Source organism: Pelodiscus sinensis, chromosome 27 (assembly GCF_052426305.1).
Source record: "Pelodiscus sinensis isolate ZL-2025 chromosome 27, ASM5242630v1, whole genome shotgun sequence".
NCBI classification, from domain to species: Eukaryota; Metazoa; Chordata; order Testudines; family Trionychidae; genus Pelodiscus; species Pelodiscus sinensis.
The window spans coordinates 15,883,065-15,904,417 of NC_143078.1; the positions used below are offsets into that span (position 1 = coordinate 15,883,065).

General features: G+C 60.5%; 2 protein-coding genes across 6 annotated transcripts in view; one reads left to right on the top strand and one right to left on the bottom strand.

The window, feature by feature from the left end:
• The window catches only part of LOC102456071 (maestro heat-like repeat-containing protein family member 7), a 33,023-nt gene extending 26,465 nt beyond the window's left edge, over positions 1–6,558 (top strand). The window contains exons 19-23 of one of the 4 annotated variants that reach the window (XM_075910173.2): positions 2,573–2,728; positions 4,893–4,994; positions 5,228–5,330; positions 5,933–5,992; positions 6,182–6,557. In XM_075910173.2, the coding sequence (XP_075766288.2) occupies positions 2,573–2,728; positions 4,893–4,994; positions 5,228–5,330; positions 5,933–5,992; positions 6,182–6,333 (573 nt within the window). In that variant the 3' untranslated portion in view covers positions 6,334–6,557. Of the gene's footprint in view, positions 1–444; positions 2,392–2,572; positions 2,729–4,892; positions 4,995–5,227; positions 5,331–5,932; positions 5,993–6,181 lie in introns of those variants that run through there. The other 3 variants (XM_075910176.2, XM_075910178.2, XM_089773636.1) reach the window with 3 other exon arrangements.
• A 10,426-nt stretch (positions 6,559–16,984) lies between these two features.
• Positions 16,985–21,353, bottom strand: part of AMPD2 (adenosine monophosphate deaminase 2) — a 29,530-nt gene continuing 25,161 nt past the window's right edge. For both annotated transcript variants that reach the window (XM_075909893.2, XM_075909894.2), the window contains 3 exons: positions 21,036–21,209; positions 20,111–20,221; positions 16,985–19,156 (listed from right to left, as the gene is read on the bottom strand). In XM_075909893.2, the coding sequence (XP_075766008.1) occupies positions 18,941–19,156; positions 20,111–20,221; positions 21,036–21,209 (501 nt within the window). In that variant the 3' untranslated portion in view covers positions 16,985–18,940. The remainder of the gene's footprint in view (positions 19,157–20,110; positions 20,222–21,035; positions 21,210–21,353) is intronic.

The following is a 21,353-nucleotide window of genomic DNA, read 5'->3' on the forward strand; positions in this document are numbered from 1 at the left end:
ACCGGAGGGAGGAGAAAGGGGCCCACCCGGTGCGGCCTTGCAGGGGTAACGAGGGGCCACCCAGCTCTCACAAAGCTCAGTCCCACCCTCAGCTCTTCCCAGGGGGCTGAACCCCCAGCCGATCAGAGAGCCAGGGGTGAGCTCTCTAAACCAAAGCCCTGTCTGGGGGGGCACAAAACAGGCCCTTATGGGGGTGGACAATTCAAACCAGTGCTAAGAAGGCGACGCCCGTCCCAGGGGAAGGCGAAGAGGCCTCCACAAGCAGATGGCACAGCTGCCGGTGTCCCCTGCAGTGCAGCCCTGATGCCCCCGCGCCCTGCCCAGGGGTCGCAACTCAGCCTGCCCCACCACTGGGGTGAGGGCAGCGGGCTAGTAAGATTCACATGGGATGGAGGCTGCCTCTGTAATAGCCTGTTAAACTGTATTATGCTGTTCGGCTACTAGGTGGCACTGTGTGATACCTCATTGAACCGAACTCAGCGCATTCAACCAGCCCAGATGAACCCATCTGCAGTGCTTAGTGTCTGCCTCTGGGCCTGGCAGTTCGGAGCCCGGCGGCACCTCTGGGCCTGGCAATTCGGAGCCCGGCAGCACCTCTGGGCCTGGGCAGTTCGGAGCCCGGCGGCACCTCTGGGCCTGGGCAGTTCAGAGCCCGGCAGCACCTCTGGGCCTGGGCAGTTCGGAGCCCGGCGGCACCTCTGGGCCTGGGCAGTTTGGAGCCCGGCGGCACCTCTGGGCCTGGGCAGTTTGGAGCCCGGCGGCACCTCTGGGCCTGGCAATTCGGAGCCCGGCGGCACCTCTGGGCCTGGCAATTCGGAGCCCGGCGGCACCTCTGGGCCTGGGCAATTCGGAGCCCGGCGGCACCTCTGGGCCTGGGCAATTCGGAGCCCGGCGGCACCTCTGGGCCTGGGCAGTTCAGAGCCCGGCGGCACCTCTGGGCCTGGGCAGTTCGGAGCCCGGCGGCACCTCTGGGCCTGGGCAGTTCGGAGCCCGGTGGCACCTCTGGGCCTGACACATCAGTTATGAATAAAAAAATCTTACTTGAGGCTCAGCACCTTTTTCCTTACAAATTAAGCACTGTCCATCTGGTGTGTGCAGACGAGCTCTGTAGCCAGTCCAGAGCTGGTTCAGGCATGTGACATGACTCAGAGTAAAGTGAGAACAGAACCAAAAGATTGCAGCTGGAAGAAGCGGCACCCAAGTTTGGAGGTTCTCATTCCCATGTGCCTCTTTGATGCCCCAGAGAATGTCACTTTTCACAAACCTTCAGAATGGAAAGATTGGAAACAATGCTGTGCCAGATTTCGCATTGCAAACAAGCGGCACAAGGAACTGGAGATAGATGGGTATTGTCTTAATGTATGCAGTGGGGAAGTAGGCAGCATGTCTTAACACACTTTGACTTTACTGAAGACCATCACTAAGATGAGCATGGAAGGGTTCTGGCTGTGTTTGATGCATACTTTATATCTCAGAGAAATGTGGTTTATGAAAGAGCATGTTTTCACCAGAGAATTAAAGACTCCTGCATCCCCTGACTTACATTCCCAAAAATCACAGTTTTCAAACATAGAAATATCAGAAATCGTCTGGCTATAGCGTTAAAAGATAAACACTTTCACAGAGACAAGGCAGATAAGGTATATAGGATACACCTTATTGCTCTAGTGTCTTGGGACTGACTGTGAAAAAAACCCTTTCACAATAGCTAGAGGGATTAAACTCTAGCCACAGCTCTACAGATAACAAAAGAGACAAAATTAGTCAAACAGGCAAGAGCACATTGAAACACCAGAAACTAGCTTAAAAGCTATAAACAGACACTTGAGTGTTTAAAAGTCTTTATCGTAAAACCCATGGGGCAAACAGAGAAAACTCCCAAAGTAAGAGAGCCGAACTCCAGCCAACATGCACAAGGTATGAAGAAGTCACAGCCCAAGAGATGACCAGCCAGTGGTGCATGGTGTAATACATGTATGAAAGGTGGACACGTTGTATCTCTTTGCTGCACCAAATCAGTTAGGGAGTTGACTCACATTGCAGATAATCAAGACCCATTGTGATGACATGGCTGGCGCCCACCTGGAGCCTGAAAATGAATATTTATGGCAAGACGTGAAAATTGACTCAGATGCTGATGTCACAGTCATCTCAGATGGGACTTAACCCCACCCCGAGCTCCATCTGGCACAGCTGGGGGGATTCTGTACTGCATGGGCCACTTTACCACCCAACCAACGTACAGAGACAACAGCTGAGGCTTCCGTGTGTATGGATCAGAAACCAGAAACTTCTCCACTGCAGCATGGCCGCCGGGACGGATGGAAGAACTCAAGGATCTGATGCTATTGGGCTTTTGCAAGGTGACCGAGTCCAGTTCACCTTAAGAGGCAAGGCTGAACCAAGCAGTGTGCACACCACTCTACAAGAGAGACCCAGAAACGGGTTAGCTATAGAGTTCGGTGGTTCTCATGGGCTATTTTCCAGCTATGTGGTAATACTGTGCTTGAAAGACCTTGCCCGTCGGGTGAGCACGACCGCCACAGCCTCCTTCCCACGTCCTCTCTTGCAGGAGTCCAGCAAACTCCGGATGCTCTCCATTGCCCTCTTCAAAGCCCTGCTGGGCATCGTCACGGAGCCCTACCGGTGGTGGATGAAGGAGCACGTTCTCCGGAGCCTGGTCCCGCTGCTGCTGCTCCTGCATGATGAGAATCTCAGCGTGTCCCAGGTGAGGCCAGAGCCTGCAGCTGAGCGCGTTACCCGTGACCAGTGAGTTGTGTGCGGGGGAAACGTGCGACTCCCCGCCCCCGGGGATGGCCGGCAGGGGCAGGTGCTCAGGGCTGCGACAACCCCGTGCTCAAAATTCCTTGAAAGTTGAGTCCAGTAGCCCCCGGTCATTCCCCCACCCCCGCCCAGAGCCATCCCTGAGCCTCTGAGCCCAACAGCCCCTGTGCAGCCAGACTGGGGGGGGGGGCACCTCACTGTGCCTACAGCCCCTGTCTCCACCCAGCCCACAGGCTGCGCTGGCAGGAAGAGCCCAGGCCTGGCCACGGCCCCTCCCAGGCGCAGGGCTACCCGGCCTGCAGGTGGCGCTCAAGACCCAGCGTGGCCTTGGCCAAGTGGCCAGACAGCCACGAAACGCCCAGGCCTTGCCCCCCCCCAGCTGTCTGTGCTCACACTAGCTCTCCTGGCCCCCGTCCCTGGGGTGCCAGATGCCCCCAGCAGTAATGAATTCCTCCTCATGCCCCCTCCTCCTCCAGGCGGGGAACTGAGGCACAGAGCGACTACGGCCTAGAGCCTCCAAAGTAGGGAACGCCCATGGGAGTTGGGCACCTAAAGCCTCTTGCAGCTCTGGGCCTAAGCAGCTGGCCCAGGGTGTCAGCAGGCACTCCATTCCAGATTTTGGTTGGGGTGGGGCCAAATTGAACCATGATTCCAGGGGCTGCTTACACACTTGAAAATGGCAGGGGGGAGAATCCAGCATGCCGTGAGCTCCAGAGGGGCAGTGGTGGCGCGGCTCCAGCTTCCCTTAGCCCCAGAGTCAGTGGGTAGTGCAGCTCCAGGCTGCCCCATCTCTGAGCGCCGCAAATCCGGTGGGCAGACGGCCCCAGCAGTGGGATTCTGGAGAAACATGAGCAGGCCAGGTGAGGCAGTTTGGGAAGGTGTTGCATTCCCCTGCTGTGGTACCTGCCTCCCATGCTCGTATGGAAGGGGTTCGGTACAGTGCGTCCCCGCTGTACGCCGTGTGCGTCCATTCTGCACTAACCTCGCTGATGCTTGTAGGAGCGGATGCGTTATGAGTCCTCCCATTCCACGCTCTGAAGTTGCGCAAAAAAAAAATGCACAAATGGAAGTCAGCCGTGAAAAAAGAACTCCCCGCTCTACATTGTCTCGCTAGAAATCCGAGGGTTTTTTGGAACGTATCTTGGACACACAGCAAGGACGGCCTGTGCGCCTCCCCTTGCCTTTCTCCATACCTCTTCCAAATGCAGGGTAGCTATTTTGAGATGAAGTGATCAAACCTTCACGCAGTACTCGGCCAGTGGGTGCACCATGGATTTCGAGAGAGGCAATATGATATTGTCTCGCTTATCCCGTTCCTAATGAGTCCCGGTAGTTTGGGGGTTTTTTGGGAGGGGGGTTGATTATCACTAGCCATAGAGCAGCTATTTTCAGACAGCTATCTGCAATGAATCTAAGATCTCAGTGTGGGTGGGTTCAGATAATTTAGACTCCATCGTTTGGCACGTGTAGTTGAGATTATATTTTGCCATGCGCATTGCTTTGCGTTCATCAGCATTACATTTCATCTGCCCTTTTGTTGTCCAGTCACCTAGTTTTTGAAATCCCTTCGCAGTCTGCTTGGGACGTAACTATCAGCAAGTTTTGCAGCTCACCGTTACCCTTTTTCCAGCTCACCTATGAACGTGCGGTCCCAGCACAGACCCCTGGGGGACACCGCCTGCTACCTCCCTCCATTCTCCTTTGTTTCCTATATTCTGACGGGAGTAGCTGGTAGTGCCTTTACTAACAGCCCTTGTGTTCTCTGGGTCACGCTGCCTCTGTCTCTAAGCCAGCGACCTGGGCCTAAGACTGTGCTGCCCCCAACTCCCCCAAGGCCCCGCTCAGGCTGGGCTGCAGTTCAGAACTGTCTGTGGTGAAGGGGAGTAGACCCCGGTTCCCAATTCAGAGGGTCTGGGGGGGGCCCCTCGAGTTTGCCCAGGACATCAGTGGCAGAGCCGGGAGCCTCGCCAGGTCCCCGGCCACACTCTGACCAGCCGCGAGCCGCCTGGGGCCGGGGGGAGCTCGGCCCACCTGGCCTCCCGGTGTGCGGGGCAACCAGGCCAGCGGGTCCCGCCGCCTGTAACGTCCCGGCCCCTCCTGTGCCGCAGGTGAGCTGGGACACCCTCGCCAGGGCCACGCTGTTCCTGAGGTGGCGGCGGCTCAGGGTGCTGGTCCAGAGGAAGGATGTGTGGCCAAGCTGTGACTGCCTGGTGAGGAGCCCGCGGGTCGGTCACTGCGCAGCCCTCGCTGGCAGGAGCGGGGCTGGGTCAGGCACCCCCATGTCCGGCTCCGCGCCCACACGCAGCCCAGCTCGGGACCACGCCTGGCCCCGCGTGGCGCCCCTCTGCGCGACCCCCGGCCCAGGCAGGAGGGGGAAGGGCTGTCCCCCCGGGACCCCTGGCAGGCCGCTAACCACCTCGGGCTCCCTTGCTCTGGCTCCTAGCTGACGCGCTACAAGCGGAGAGCCGACAGCTTCCTGTGCCAGACCCTGCCCTTCCTGGAGCACCCGCAGGCCCTGGTCAGAGAAGCGGCCATCAGGTTCCTAGGTAACCACCAAGCAGAGGGGCCCCTTAGCGGGGCGGCTGGACCCAGTCCCAGGCCCGGCTCAGCCCCGGCCAGCGGCGAGAAGTAACCCCTGGGCTCCGCTTCCCTAATTACGGCTCCGACACCCCCAGGAGCAAGCTCAGCCCAGGCCAGCAGATGGGTCCCCTCAACCCGCTCTTCCCCATGCAGCCTCCTCCCGCCGTGGGTCCTTGGGAGCTGGTAGGGTCTCCTTTGGCAGCCAGCCTCAGCCTGGCCCCTGGCCCAGCCCGCGAGGGGTTTGCTGGGAGTTTCCTAGAGGCTGCTCCAGCCAAAGCAGGAGATTTTACCCGGCGCAGGATCCCCGGCTCCCACGCGCCAAACCCCTCGGCCCCAGCCCAGGGCCTGCGCCCCGACCCCTTTTCCAGCCAGGTTAGAGTGAGGAAGGGAGGGGGAAGTGAGGAGGGTGGAATGAGCAAGGGGGGGCCTCAGGGAAGGGGCGGGGCCAGGGAGGGTGCTGGGTTTGCGATGGGACAGGTGGCTGCCCGGGGGGCCCGTGTTTAGAGGTGACAGCTGCTTCGATGCCCTGGCTGGGGCTGCAGGGATGTGACGAGCTGTTTGTGTGCAGGGCTCAGCGCCCGGCAGCTGCACCACCGGAGCCGGGACAAGCTGGATGCCATCTGCAAGGGTGAGTGGGGCCGCGGCTGGGGCACGGAGCGCTGGGGCGCAGCGGCCGGGCTGGGACTCGGTCTCCACTCCAGAGCTGGGCGAGCTGCAGGGGGGAGCTGCCTCCCCGGACACCCAGCAGCCACTGGCTGGAGCAGTCGCCCGCGCGGCATTGGGGCTCTGACCGCTGCTTCCTCCCTTCCAACCGCAGTGCTCAAAGGCCTGGGGCAGGACAGCAACTCCCGCGTGCGATGCCTGGCTGCTCAGACCTGCCTGATCCTGGAGGCCGTCAAGAACCAGCCCCCGTCTGGCTGCAGCCTGCGGACCTTCGCCCGCAGGGTCAGAACCATGTGCGCTGGCTAGCGCCTGCCCTGGAGCCACCGGCTGCCCTCGCTCTGCTGAGAGCCACCGCCCGCCGCCGGGCCACACGCCCTGCAGCCCGCCTGTAGCCTTGGACTTGTACGCCACACGGGGGGGGGGGGGGCTTTTCTAGGGGATGAGGCCACACACCGCGTGAATGGAAATACAATGTAAACATTACAGTCGGCTTGTGCCGTCATTCTCTCCACAGCCACCCACCCTCTTACCCACCCTCCCCCCACACACCCCTTTCCCTCCCCACCCCCCACACCCACTCACCCACCCGCCACACGCACCCCTTTCCCTCCCAACCCCCCACCCCCACTCACCCACCCGCCACACGCACCCCTTTCCCTCCCAACCCCCCACCCCCACTCACCCACCCGCCACACGCACCCCTTTCCCTCCCAACCCCCCACCCCCACTCACCCACCCGCCACACGCACCCCTTTCCCTCCCAACCCCCCACCCCCACTCACCCACCCGCCACACGCACCCCCTTCCCTCCCAACCCCCCCCCACACCCACTCACCCACCCGCCACACGCACCCCCTTCCCTCCCAACCCCCCACACCCACTCACCCACCCGCCACACGCACCCCTTCCCTCCCAACCCCCCACACCCACTCACCCACCCGCCACACACACTCCCTTCCCTCCCAACCCCCCACACCCACTCACCCACCCCCCCACGCAACCCCTTCCCTCGCAATCCCCCCACACCCACTCACCCACCCACCACACACACTCCCTTCCCTCCTAACCCTCCACACCCACTCACCCACCCTCCACACGCACCCCCTTCCCTCGCAACCCCCCCACACTCACTCACCCACCCTCCACATGCACCCCCTTCCCTCGCAATCCCCCCACACCCACCAGCCACATGCACTCCCTGTCACGTTACTGGAATTTGAGGGAAGCAGCCAAATCATGGCTGCACCCATAGGTGGGGGTGCTGGCCCCAAAAATGATATAAAAGGGGGCCATGTGGGGTGTTGAATGGGAGCTTGCTGTTTGCTGATCCTGCGTACGCTATTTATGTGAGTGTATAGTGTCTGTGTGTGTAGGTAGGAATCTGTGTGGATACTGAATATTTCTCTGAATGTGATTGAGCATTGGGCAGAGCCCGGCCTATGGACATGCTAATTAGCGAGGCCCTGTGGGACAATGGCACTCAATGGGCCAAGGACACACCTAAAGCATGAGGTCGGAGACCTAAGAGCTGCCAGGAGAGAGAGGCTGAGGGCCAGGTGACCGGCTTCAGCCAAGAAGAAGCCAGGAAGGAGGTATAAAGAGGCCATGTGGGGGACTCCATTTTGTGCTCAGCTCAGCATTTCATCCCAGAGGCAGCAATGCAGGGATCGAAGAGCCTGGAAGATTTGTGAACCCATCCTGATCGTAGGATGTGCAACAAGAACTTTTAAACCAGCAGCTGTAACATCTCTGCTAGAGCCTGCATCGAGGACTGGGAGTTTTGATGCATGTAACGTATGATACTTTAGCAACCTCACTCTCATGCTTTTCTTTCTTGTGATAATAAACCTTTAGTTGTTAGATGCTAAAGGATTGGCCCAGCGTGATTTGTGGGTAAGGTCCAGAGGGTAAATTGACCAGGGATCTGTGGCTGGTTTCTTGGAGCCGGACAGAACTTGTTCGGGGTAGGTGGGATTGGGTGCTAGGACCCCCCACCTGTGTATGAGGCCCAGGGCCATCTGGGGCACGGATATTGCTGGGGTGTCGGAGGGGTTTTGCTCGTGAGGCTTCAGGCAGGCTGCTGAAGTGCTCTGTGGGACTGGTTTGTGGCCTGTTTGGAGAGGTCACCAGTCTGGGGGCTGTAAGGAGCCCCAGATTTGAGCAATTCGCCCTGAGCGGATGCCCTCAGCTGTGCCCAGACATGACCCAGTCCGTCACAGTGGCGTAGTCGACAGGATCCACAGATCTTGGTCAATTGAGCTTTGGGATCAGGACCCCACGCTGTCTAAATTTGATTTGTGGTACTGAGAGTGCGGTTGGTTAAAGGGCAGCTGAAATGAGTCAGCACCAGTATGAGAGCCTAAGTAGAGAGGCTCTGAAGGATTTGTGCTTGGGGAGAGGCATTGCCTTTAGGAAAAGGGCCTCTAAACTAGATCTGGTAGTGTTGTTACTAGCCAGAGATGTGGATGAAAGGGAGCAGAAACGAGCAAAGGAAGCTGCTGAAAGAAGGCGGAAGGCAGATGAAGAAATTGCTAAGAGAAAGCAGGAGATGGATCGGGAACTTGAGATGAGAAAAGCAGAACATGCAGAGAGAATGGCAGAGCATGCAAAGAAGATGGCCCCGGCCAAGGAGGAAAATGCTAGACTTGACCTCCAGCTTAAGAGACTAAAAGAACAAGAGAGACTGTATCCTCCTGAAGGTTCAATGTATAGCTCTGTGGGTATGCAGTGTGCTTATGATATGGCAGACGTATTTTGCCCAGCTGATGTGATGACCCAACCCCAAAGCATGTGTGAATGCAAACCTTTTGTGTTACCTGTAGCTAGCAGGGAGGTTTGGGAAGGGGGTGCATGTGGCTATGGAAAGTTTCCTGGAGCTGGTCAGTCTCCCGGTAACCAAGGGGAAAGTGTCTCTACATGTGTGCCTGTGGCAGATAGCTGTGTGTCTGTGCAGGGGGGCAGTGAGTCTGAGTGTGGGACCCAAGGGCTTGTCTGACGCCTCAGATGAGGCTGGAATCAGAAACAGGGCAAGAAGGGCCCAGAAGTCAGGGAAATGTTTCTCTGGGGCAGCCTGGAGTGGCTGGCCAGAGTGAAGTTTTAGTTGAGGAGTTGTTGGCTGGTGAGGTTTGTGGAATTGAACCTGCACAAGCTGAAATTGAGTTGTGTGAAGCACAGTGTGTGCAAGCTGGCAATTTGGATGGTGGAAGTAACAGTGGGTCAGTAAAGGAAGCTGTCTCAGTGTCTAGCTGTATGCCTGAAATTAGCCAGGGGTGTTGGGACAAGAGAGAAACTGTCTCTGATTGCCTGTCTGTGTGTGGGGAAGAGTTTCTTCCTTTGTCTAAGGAAGGTGCCCCACAGCCTGTGTTGGCTGAGAGCAGGGCTGTTGTCCCAGAGTTGGGTCTGGATACAAAGAAGGCCCAGAAAGGAGGTGTCTCTAAGTTTGTATCTGCTGGGGAGGAGGATGCTGTGACTTGGGTAGATCCAGGCAGTGTCTTGCCAGAACCCCAGAGACCAGACAGTGGGGACCCTGATGTTGTGCCTGATGCTGCTGTGTTACTGGAAGAGGGGGAAGTGACTCTGTGTGACCAGGGTGACCCCTTAGCCCAGGCACAAGGAGAGAATGAGGGACTGTTAACTCTGGAGCCTAATGATGGTATGGAAGTATACAGCCATCTAGAGAGCTGCAAAGGGAGAGAAGGTGCCTCTGACCCTGTCTCTTGTGAGTCTGTCTGTGTGCCTGAGAGGGGATTGTCTGTGAATCCACCGGAGGGGCCAGAGATGATTCAGGGAGTAAGGGAATCGCAGGAGGAGTTGGTTGTGGCTCAGCAGGGCCATGCTGCTGCAGAGCCAGAGAAGGGTGAACTGCTGCTTAAGGAAGCCCATAGGGAAGTGAGTCCTGGCAGTGCTTGTAACAAGCAGTTTGCAGTAACTGAGAGAGGTGACGATGCCTGGCTTGGAGAAGGCATTCAGGAGAAAGCTCTGCCTGTAAAAGGCAGCAGCTTCTTGTGTGAGGCACTTGTTGCAGTGCCTGACAGACAGAATTTGTCCATTAGCAGTGACTCCACTGACTTGGATATAGACAAATCCAGTGTGGATGGTGGTGGAGAAGTCTCAGAGGGACAGAGGGTTGCTCCAGATGAGGCAAGAACATCCAGAGAACTGGAGCAGGCGGTTAACCCAGTGACTGTGTGTGACCAGCTTGCTGGGAAGTCAGTGTGTGTGGGACAGGATTGTTCCCAGGTGAATGAGGAGAGTGGGAAGTTAGTGTCTCAGATTCAGGAGAAGGACTGTGTAGCCAAGTATGCAGAGCAGAACAGCTGTGTGGTCACTCTCCCTAGGATGCAGGAGATGGCAGTTATGCTCCCATCTCTGGACACAGTGGACACTCATACTCAATCAGGGCGTTTGATATCTGGTTCCATGTGGAAACAGAGGTTGGAGGTGGCCAGAGGAGAGACTTGGGAGTCTACAGCTTACTGCACTGAGTGGGGGAAGGGGGAGAATTCCAGGGCCATTGTGAGCCAGGGAGTCACGCCCAGCCAGCCCTTTGTCTTGGGCAGGCCAGAGGTTTCAGGCCTGGAGCCCAGAGGACAAGGGGGAGGGGCAGGACTTGCTTTGGCAAAGAAGATTTGCCGTTTGAACCTGAAGGGCCAAAACTGCAATGGTGTGGGGCCAGAGAAGGGGCATGATGGAGAATGTCAATATACACCTGTGATTGTTCTTGTTACTGATGTTAATTCTTGTTGCAGAGAATTGTGAGGGTTTACAATGGGCATGATCTTATGGAAATACCATGTAATCTGTCCAGAGATGTACCAAACAACAGACGGTATGTAAGGGGACATTGTGATGTTGTGAATGCATGGTTAATGCTTGTAGCTAGTCTTGGAACTTTTTACAGGACAAAAGGTTCCAGCCAGAAGGTTCTGTGTGAGAAGGGAAACTGAGGCACACCACCATTTTGTTTTCGTGGCTAAGTGCAAAAATGGCTACACAATTTGGGGTGAGAGTACCTGCATTCACACGATGTTAATTGTTGTTCAGAGAGTTGCCAGAGCTGGCCTGGATAAATTCACTAATTTTTTCAACTCAGGGCAAAAGCACCTGACATGCTTAAGGATCATGCGCAGAAGCAGATCCAAGTAGCTGTGGTTCTACCAAGTTCTACCCTGGGTGGGTGAGACAGGGCAAGGACATGGTTGTCAATAGGGCAGACCTTGCAATAATGAACCCTATTTTAGGCACACTTGGTTCTCATACTCTCATTCAGCTCTGTACTGTTGTTTCTGCCATTGGGTAGAACATGTGATGACCCAGAGCCAAAGCATGGGGAGGCCTGTGATGCCCTCAGAGATGTTACTGGCATCACTTCCTGCATTAATTTTGCGTTGGGGGGTGTCACGTTACTGGAATTTGAGGGAAGCAGCCAGATCATGGTTGCACCCATAGGTAGGGGTGCTGGCCCCAAAAATGATATAAAAGGGGGCCATGTGGAGTGTTGAATGGGAGCTTACTGTTTGCCGATCCTGCGTACGCTATTTATGTGAGTGTATAGTGTCTGTGTGTATAGGTAGGAATCTGTAATCTGTGTGGAAGCTGAATATTTCTCTGAATGTGGTTGAGCATTGGGCAGAGCCCGGCCTATGGACGTGCTAATTAGCGAGGCCCTATGGGACAATGGCACTCAATGGGCCAAGGACACACCTAAAGCAGGAGGGCGGAGACCTAAGAGCTGCCAGCAGAGAGAGGCTGAGGGCCAGGTGACCAGCTTCAGCCAAGAAGAGGCCAGGAAGGAGGTATAAAGAGGCCATGTGGTCGATGCCATTTTGTTCTCAGCTCAGCACTTCATCCCAGAGGCAGCACTGCAGGGATTGAAGAGCCCGGAAGACCTGTGAACCCATCCTGATGCTAGGATGTGCAACAAGAACTTTTAAACCAGCAGCTGTAACATCTCTGCTAGAGCCTGCATCGAGAACTGGGAGATTCGGTGCATGTAACGTACTAATCTTTAACAACCTTACTCTCATGCTTTTCTTTCTTGTGTTAATAAACCTTTAGTTGTTTGTTAGATGCTAAAGGATTGGCCCAGCATGATTTGTGGGTAAGATCCAGAGGGTAAATTGACCAGGGATCTGTGGCTGGTTTCTTGGAGCCGGACAGAACTTGTTCGGGGTAGGTGGGATTGGGTGCTAGGGACCCCCACCTGTGTATAGGCCCGGGGCCATCTGGGGCACGGATATTGCTGGGGTGTTGGAGGGGTTTTGCTCGGGAGGCTTCAGGCAGGCTGCTGAAGCGCTCTGGGGGACTGGTTTGTGGCCTGTTTGGAGAGGTCACCAGTCAGGGGGGGCTGTAAGGAGCCCCGGATTTGAGCAATTCGCCCTGAGCGGACGCCCTCAGCTGTGCCCAGACATGACCCGGTCCATCACACCCCCTTTCCTCGCAACCCCCCCACACCCACTCACCCACCCTCCACACGCACCCCCTTCCCTCGCAATCCCCCCACACCCACTCCCCCTCCCTCCACACGCACCCCCTTCCCCTCCCCACCCCTTGCCACATACCCTGTTCCCCCCCCAGCCACATCCACACACACACTCCTATGCCCACCCTCCCACACCCTAGGGCGGGGGTCTCTGTCAACATGTACGGCACTCTAGTGTCAATGCAGATGGAAGCCAGAGGCCCGTGGCAGCACATCTGCCTTTTATAGCAGTATCGTCCCATGCACACCGCTGGGCTTTGCTGTGTCATGCTGGACTCATTAACCCCAAAATCCTCAAGGTGACCCCCCGTCAGCATAAGGTTGCTTTGTTACTGGGCATTTCTTCTCTCCTCTCTCTGGCTCCACTCTTTATCCGCCTGCTGAGGACATCAGTCTGCTCTTGTCCAGCCATCAGTGCGATCCTGATACCAATTAGCATGTCAGGCCCATGTTCCTGGTAAGCTGTGCACTTGTGCAGCCACTCAGGAGACATTCAAATGCTGCCCATGGCTAGGCTTTTGTTTCCACTCATGGTGCACATTCACACATGTCTCGGTGCACAACATTATTCCACACATAGATGGAAAGGATTAGTGGGAACAGTGGGTGGTGCTTTTTAATTTCTCCACTTCCCTTATGACCAGCCGGTCCATCTGGTCCTGGTGCCTCCTCTCTCTTATCTGTTAGCATACCAGACATTTCTCCCCCTCCGAACAGTAAATCCTTGCAAAAGCTGGGCTTTTTGCAGAGCAAAGCGAAGCTAAACACTCCTGTCCTTAATTCAACAATTTCTTACTAGTGCTACTAAAAATAAACTAAACCCAAACACTGTTTCTTCTTGCCAAGTCCACACTAAACCAGCTATGGAAAATCACTTCTTCTTAGCACTTTTCTCTGTTAGGCTTTTGGGCTGCAGGAGCCGGGTGGAGAGTGTGGTGGCTAATCCGCAGGCTCTGCCCTCCACCCCAGACTGTGCTGCATCACCATGGCTACCTGCCTACCCTACCAGGCCGTGCGCACCCCCCTGTAAAGAGCAGCATGCTCTTCTGGCTCAGTTTGAGGACGACAGTGTACAGAACAGACACAGCCATTGGAAAACCCAAGTACAGCATGCGGCTCAAAGCACCCTACCTACAGCGAGGTATAAACGATTCACACCTGGTCCTACACAGGCCGCTCCCCGCGGGCGCCCACCGCCCGGCCGGAGAGCGACAGGCCTTAGCGAGCGCTGGCATCTCTGGACGCACCTCCGGGCAAGACAAGGCACCTGCTGTTCGCAACACGTGTGCGGGGCCCGACCGAGTCACCAAGGCGAGTCCTGCTCAGCTCTGCCGTCCAGGGCGCTATACGCAGCTGTTCACCCCAAAGCGCAGCCGGGGGACAGTGAGCCCAGCCCAAAGCCATGGGGTCCTCCTGGGGTGGGGGGATCACTGGAGTGTAAGGTGGAGGGGCCCTGGACTAGCAGGGTGGGACCATGCAGCTAAGAGCTGCAGGCTGGGCAGCAGCAGCATCTCCTGGTAGGACTTGGGGCCCAGGGGGTGGGGGGATGGAAGGAGCCCCGCTCTCAGCCAGTCCCGGTGCCGGGGGCCTGGGGCCTTGCGTAGGAGCCAGGCCACGCTCTAAGGCCGGTCACTCAGCACCGTGGGGCGTCCCAACCCGGCTCGCCCGAGGAGACTGTGGCGGGATCACAAAGCAAGTGGCTCTGGTGAGGATGGGGGGGGGGGTGACCCTGTCACCAGTGGGCTCAGAGGGACCTGGCCCTTGTGCTCTTCGGGGGATCGTACCAAAGGGGCCGGGGAGGCAGGACGGGGGCAGGGCCGGCAGCGCGAGGGGGCTGGGCCCCGTGTAAAGGAGCAGGGAGGAGGCAGGTCAGTGCCAGGGCACAGCCCATGAGAATCCACCTCCCCCCGGTGTAAGGGACCCGGCCCCAAGGAGCCCCGGGGGGTGAATTTCTCTTTGGAGCCCCGGCTGTCCTGCCCTGGAACCTGCTCCCCATCCCAGACCCCCCGGCCATGCGTGGGCACGGTCAGTCACAGGCCCTGCAGGGGCATGTCCTCCCCTCGCCCCGCCTGCCGCTGGACCAGCAGGGTGACTGCACCGTTCTGTGCTCTCCGGGGGCCTGTTCTGCCCCAAGCCCAGTCTCCAGGCGGCAGATTTTGCAGCCAAGGAAGCAGTGCGGCTCCTGGGCGATCCCAGGGGGTAACACACCGGCCCAGTGGCAGCAGGGGGACGGCTGGGGGTGCGCCGGGGGCGGGCCCAGCAGGGGCCACATGCAGTCTGGGGAACGTGTGTCCGGGGCGAGGCGGATCCACAAGGAAACAGCCCTGCCCTTGCCTGGGGCTGCTCTGGGGTCTGCTCCTGGAGAAGCGGAGCCACAGTCCTGTGGGTACAAGCCTGGGCCAAGCCTCGGCTAGAGGAAACCGGCACCACTTGCTGCAGCGCAGGCCTGGGCCCGTGATTCACGAGGACACGGACTCAGAGAGATGGAAATTCCCCGGGCGGCTGGGAGACCGTCTGCGAGGGGCTAGCTCAGTCCCACACCCGCGGCCCCAGCCTGGCTCAGGGCCCGCCCCAGCCCTGCTCTCCCATGGCTCCTGGGGACGAGGCTGCAGGAGGTGCTGGTTAAGTGCAACCCGCGCCTGGTAAAATCGGTCCCTGCCTGGTTCCAGACCAGGTGCCATTGCCAGGTGGCCTGGGGCGTGTAACCAGGGGGCTGCAGTTGCTCTAGAGAGGGCTCCATGCGGCCCAGGGGCGGCGGCTGCACCCACCACACCAGGCAAGGCGGGTGCTGGCCAGTTGGAGGCAGAGGCAGGAGAGTGATCAAAGGGCAGGGACGTGGTGCAGCGCGAGAGCCTGGAGGAGCCTGTCCATGCAGCTGCCGCAGAGACTAGATCCCGCTCTGCCAGCACCAGCAGGCACCTGGCCCGGGCTCTCCTGTGCCACAGGCCAAGGTCTGACCTGGCCCAGCGGCTGGCAGCTGAAGCTGGATAACGCTGCAGAGATAGGGAGATGGCTGTGGTGCCCACCCAGTGCCCCATGTGGGTGTGTTGTACTTGCCTTTATCCTCCCCACAAGCAGGTTTGGATAGAATAAGGGACATGGCCAAGGCCAAGCAGAAAGTCTGTGGCAAAGCTGGGAAATGACCATGAGTCTCCTGGCTCCCAGGCCAGAGCCGCCTCTTCCAGGCTCCTGCCCTCTGTCTCTGGTTCAGTGAGAGCTGTGCACTCCCAGAGTGCAGGGTCTGGCTGGTGCCCAGAGAAAACGATGCTGCCTATTGCACGTACGTCACTTTCCCCGAACATTGAGCCTGCTGCTACAACCAGCCAGGGCCTGCCAGCTCCCTGCAGCAGGTCAGCGCGCAGCTGTGGGCTGTGCTAGGTGGGGAAGAGGATAGAGACCTTCTGGCGCTAGCGTGCCCTGTTACTGGCCCCTCACTGCCGGCTGGCGCCCCAGGGCAGCTGTAGGTGCAGAGACAAGCCAGCCCCGCGGATGTTTACTCACTGCAGGGGAAGCAAACTCCCCGCCAGGCAGGCGCAAGCTCGGGGCGAGGGCTTGCTGGTAGTGGGTGTTTTGATCAGACAAGCCTGTATTTGCAAGCAGCAGAACACGGCCCATGTCAGCCGCGCGTGCAAGCACAGAGGTCACGAAGCTCTGGCTCCTGTCAGCTGCGATTCTTCAAGGCGCCGTAGGACCCTAAACGTGCAGGGCCAGCCTGGACATCTCGGCCCGCTTCTGCAAGGCCCACGCGCGTCTGCCAGCTGGCGGCGTGGGGCCTGACCGTGCTGCAGGGCAAGGGGGACGCTAGCTGGGGGAGGGGCGCCTGCGCTGTATCCCCAGCCGGGCACAGCTGTGCTGACACCCTCACACCCCGCGAAGGGCCAGCGATGGCCGCTTCCCCCAGAGGCTTCCTTCTGCCAGCCTGGTTCCCCTACCCCCCACCCTGCCTTGCTACAGGATTTGGGCCATCTACCCGCAGACGGATCCAGAGCAAGGAGCCTGCCTGGGGGATGTCCCTGGAGTGGTTTGCCATGGACGTCCCCCGGGCAGTTGGGTGGTTCCCAGCTGTGGCAGGACATTGCCAGACCCCCCCCCCCCCAGGGCCATAAACCCACCGCCCTGTGCTGGTTCCCTGTAACGCCCAGCCCGGACCTGCCTGCTGCAGGGGAGCAGCCCGTGAGCTTTGGCCGGCTCCCTGCACTTCCCCACCCTGGGGTCAAACTCCACTAACTCACATGACAGGCACAGCAAAGGCCCAGGGTCCAGGCTCGCTCCCCTTCAGCACCCCCACCCAGAGCAGCAGGCTCTGGGCCGCCTGGGGTCAGTCCTTACCCTGCCCTGGTCTGTCGGCCGAGGGGCAGTAACCTGGCCCGCAGGCCCCGGGTCTGATCAGCGACTGGCATAGGAACCTGCTGGCGCCGAGCAGAGAGCCCAGGCCTGGGCGCAGCTCCCCTGCCCGCGAGAGTCACAGCCCAGACGTGCACGCACACAGCTTGTGTTTATTGACCATGCTCCTGTGGACACGACCCGGGAGGACACGCAAGGCGGCAGCCGTGGTGGCCGCAGGACGGGATGCCGGGCGGGGACGTTACAGCTACACGGAAATCAACACTTGCTCGGCCCAGGCAGCACAGCGAAGGGGGAGGGGCTCTGGCGCCGGGGGGTGCACACGGGGGATAACCCCCTATTGGGCAGAGGGTCCCCACTCCACAGCCAGCCCTGCTCCCAGCTCCGTGCCCCAGCACCCACCAGGGGCCAGGCGGTGCCAATGCCTCCGTGGTCCCGGCGCCCGGCAAAGAGTGCGGGGGGAGGCTAACCCCACACACAGGGACGGAGAGGCCTCATGGACCAGCCCCACTACAAGGGGTTGTGGGCAGTAGCTGGCAGCCCCCGCCAGGCCCGAGCCGGAGTAGCGGGCAGTGGCCGCTGTGCCGGGCGCTCTAGGGGCACAGGTCCGGCTGGGCCGAGGGCGCTGAAGGCAGCTGCATGGGGGGCAGGGAAGGGCAGGGGGATGGGGGAGGGGAGCGCCCAACATACAGTGGCCCAGGCAGTAACTGAGCAGTTAGGGGGGGGGAGCTGAGCTTTGCCCTGGGGCAGAGACCTCCTGCCCGTGCCCAACCCCATGGCCACAAGACGGGCCTGGTGCCAGGGCTTCCCCGCTGTGCCGGCTGCCCGGGGCGGGGCAGACCCGAGGGCTCTGCTCTCAGGGCAGGGCGGGCAGGGCTAACGCCTCTGCCCCCACGCCAGTCCCCACAGCACTGTGCGGGGCTGAGGCCTCCCTCCCCTGCGCCACTGACGGGGGTGGGAAGCCAGAGATGGGTCCTCCCCCACCCCCGGGACACTGGCGACAGAGCCACGGGGGAGGGGGGTCAGGCCGGGCCCACGCAGGGCAGCAGAGCGGGCAGGGGCCGGGGAGCCACAAAGCAGCATGCGGGGAGGCCGGCTCTGCAGCCCGACACACAGACAGCTGGCGCCTTGCTCCCTGCTACTGCTGGGGAGCTCCAGGGCCCGTCTGGGCGGTTCCCAGCCACTCGAGGCTTCCACACGCCCAGGCCCTGCCTTGCCGCCGACAGAGAAATGCTCAGACGGACACCAGGTGTGAACGGAGTTAAAAATACCCTGCCCCGCCCCCCCCCAGGCCAGGGCGCAGCCTGGGGCGGAGGACTCGGGCATCACAGTTTGAGGAATCTGGAGGGTGGATCCTCCTTTATTTACAAAGTCCCTGGCCCCGCGGGCCCCATGGCCACAGGGCGGCAGCAGGCTGGAGCATCAGGCCAGGGCAAAGCCCAGCTCTCGGCCGCCTGCCCTCACAGCTGCAGCTCCAGCCACAGACCAACAGTCCCAAGGCAACTCTTCCCCGGGCAGGCAGGACACGTGCCACGGTGAGAGTGGCACCTGCCCAGAGCACCATGCTCCGGCCACCCCCCACCAAGCACCTCGACACGTACCAGAACACGTGTGCTCTCCCACCAGCACACTCGCGCCTCACCGGCCTGCCGCCGGGCACGCACGCTGGCTCACTAGCACCTCCAACCCACACACCGGGACTCGTGCGCTTGCACGCCCGCACCCTCGTGTCTCCTCTCCCCCGGGGGCCAGGATCCAGGCGCCGGCCCCTCCTCCCTAGTGCCCCAAAGGGCCTCAAAGCACCCTCGTGCTACAGTCCAGCAGGAGTTTAAAAAATGAAAAGGCAGAAGAAACATCCAAAAGAAAACTAACAACCACCCAAAGCAGCTAAGGCAGCCCCAGCCGGTCACCAGGGGCAGCCACTAAGGAAAGTTTCCTCGGGGAAACACCAAGCCAAGGGAAAGCACGGACGCCAGCGAAGGGCCTGCACAGGCTCCCGGGCTAGGACGCAGGCTCGGCGGCAGGTTCTCCTCGTGCTCCGGGACAGCCCCCAGGGACAGCGCCCGGGGGAGCGCAGGCCAGGGTCCTTCACTGCGTGCCCAGGGGGCATGTCATGGTCAGGGCGTCCTCTTCCTGGATGGTCTCCAGCTCCGCCGTCTGCACGGCCTGCGTGATGAGCGTCAGCTCCTGGCACAGCGTCTCGAAGCGGTAGCTCACCCGGATGTCCGGCACGTTGGTGCGTCTGATGTCGTTCCCCTCCGAGCCCTCCTTCAGGTAACTGGGCCCCAGCCAGTAGCTCTTCACCTGGGAAAGAGGACGGGGAGGGGCAGTCAGGCGGTCTCAGGGTGGGGACCCCACCCGGATGGATCACACGTGGCTGGGACCCACGGCTGAAATGCAGCCAGCTCGGGAGCAGCCGCTGTTCAACAGAGCACAGCAATGCTACACTGCGGTCAAGGTGGGGAGCAGACCAGAGCCCCACGCCCCAGAGACATGCAGGGCAGGGGTACAGGGCCCCACGCCCCAGAGACATGCAGGGCAGGGGTACAGGGCCCCACGCCCCAGAGACATGCAGGGCAGGGGTACAGGGCCCCACGCCCCAGAGACATGCAGGGCAGGGGTACAGGGCCCCACACCCCAGAGACATGCAGGGCAGGGGTACAGGGCCCCACGCCCCAGAGACATGCAGGGCAGGGGTACAGGGCCCCACGCCCCAGAGACATGGAGGGCAGGGGTACAGGGCCCCACCCCCCAGAGACATGCAGGGCAGGGGTACAGGGCCCCACCCCCCAGAGACATGCAGGGCAGGGGTACAGGGCCCCACACCCCAGAGACATACAGGGCAGGGGTACAGGGCCCCACGCCCCAGAGACATGTGCCAGGCCGGAACACAGAGGGTGTGAGGTATTGAGCACAGCACCCCCCTAACGCTGGGCAGGGGAGATGGGGTGCAGGGTACAGGGCATGGTGCCCCCTACACTGGGCAGGGGAGATGGGGTGCAGGGTACAGGGCATGGTGCCCCCTACACTGGGCAGGGGAGATGGGGTGCAGGTCCAGGCCCCCTACCCCAGGCGGAGGAGATGGGGTGCAGGGTACAGGCACAGCGCCCCCTACACCGGGCAGAGGAGATGGGGTACAGGTCCAGGCACGGTGCCCCTACCCCAGGGTACAGAGATGGGGCGCATTGCCCCTGGCACCCGGCCCAGGTTCCTCAGCGTGGCCGGGAGCTGCACACGGGCTGGGGGTGGGGCCGGTACCTTGTGGGAGAAGCCGCTCATGAGCACGCTGTTGCGAGCGAGTTCGCACATGTCGCAGGAGCTGAGCTTCCACACCTGCGTGGCGATGCTGTACTCCTCCATCAGCGGCTCCTGCAACGGCACGGCCGTGTCAGCCGCCCCCGTGCCCGCCCTGAGCCCGCCGGGTTAGCAGGGCAGGGGGTCAGACCCACGGTGTGCCCGCTGGCCAGAGAGCTCTCCCCGGCCTGCCAGGCCCACACTGCCCTCCCCTCCCCACGCCGAGCTCCGTTCTCTCCGTGTGCCCCCCGCCATGGCATCTGGGCTTCCTCAAGACCTGCAACGGAGATCCGGCCCCCACCCCGGGCAGTGGACAGTTGTGGGGGAGCACAGCTGGTGCAGGCAGCACCCAACTGCTTCCCCCACCCGGGCCAAGCCCCTAGAGCCCCCAGTGTGGCCATCCGAGCCTCTGGCCTCTCGGCTGGGAGGCTGCCAGGGCCCGAGGGGGAAGTCGCAGCCCAGACCCTTCCCGTGGGGCAGCACGAGGGCTCCTCGTGAGCACGGCCATTTCCAGGCACCCTGCGCCCGCCCCCAGGGTCCAGCGCACGCGTGGCCTGGCCGCATGCACCGGCAGCCTCCAGACTCCAGCCCGGCAGCCCGGATGGGGGGAGTCTTGGGCCCGAATGGAAGGGCAGGAATAGGCCACGGCTCCCTGAGACTGGCCCAGGAGCCAGAGGGCCGGCCCGGGCGCAGGGCACAGCCCCAGCCGAGCGCTGCTGGGCAGGACGCACAGAAACCTGGGCAAGGCGGGAGGTGCCAAGCAGAGCAGGCCAGTCCGTGGCACTGGGGCACGCCGCCGCCCTCAGAGCCCGGCGGTGGCGATTCCAAGTGGCGGCAGCTGGCAGCAGCTCCCCAGCGCCGGCCGGGCCGGGCCGGGCCGGGGGCTCACCTTGGTGAAGTGGAACTGCAGCGGGTCGTCGGTGGAGAGCGAGACCATGAGGCCGCGGGACAGGTACTCGGGCAGCGGGTTGCGGTGGTAGCTCAGGAAGAGGCTGTTGTTGCTGAGCGGGGACATGGCGATGCCGATCTGGGCCAGGTAGTACAGGTACTGCAGCACGGGCGCCTGGGCAGGACCAGCCGGGTTAGCGGGGCAGGGGGTCAGACCCACAGTCTGGCTGGCCAGAGAGCTCTCCCCGGCCTGCCAGGCCCGCACTGCCCTCCCCTCGGTGTGCCCCTCACCACAGTGCCCGGGCTCCCCCCTTCCCTC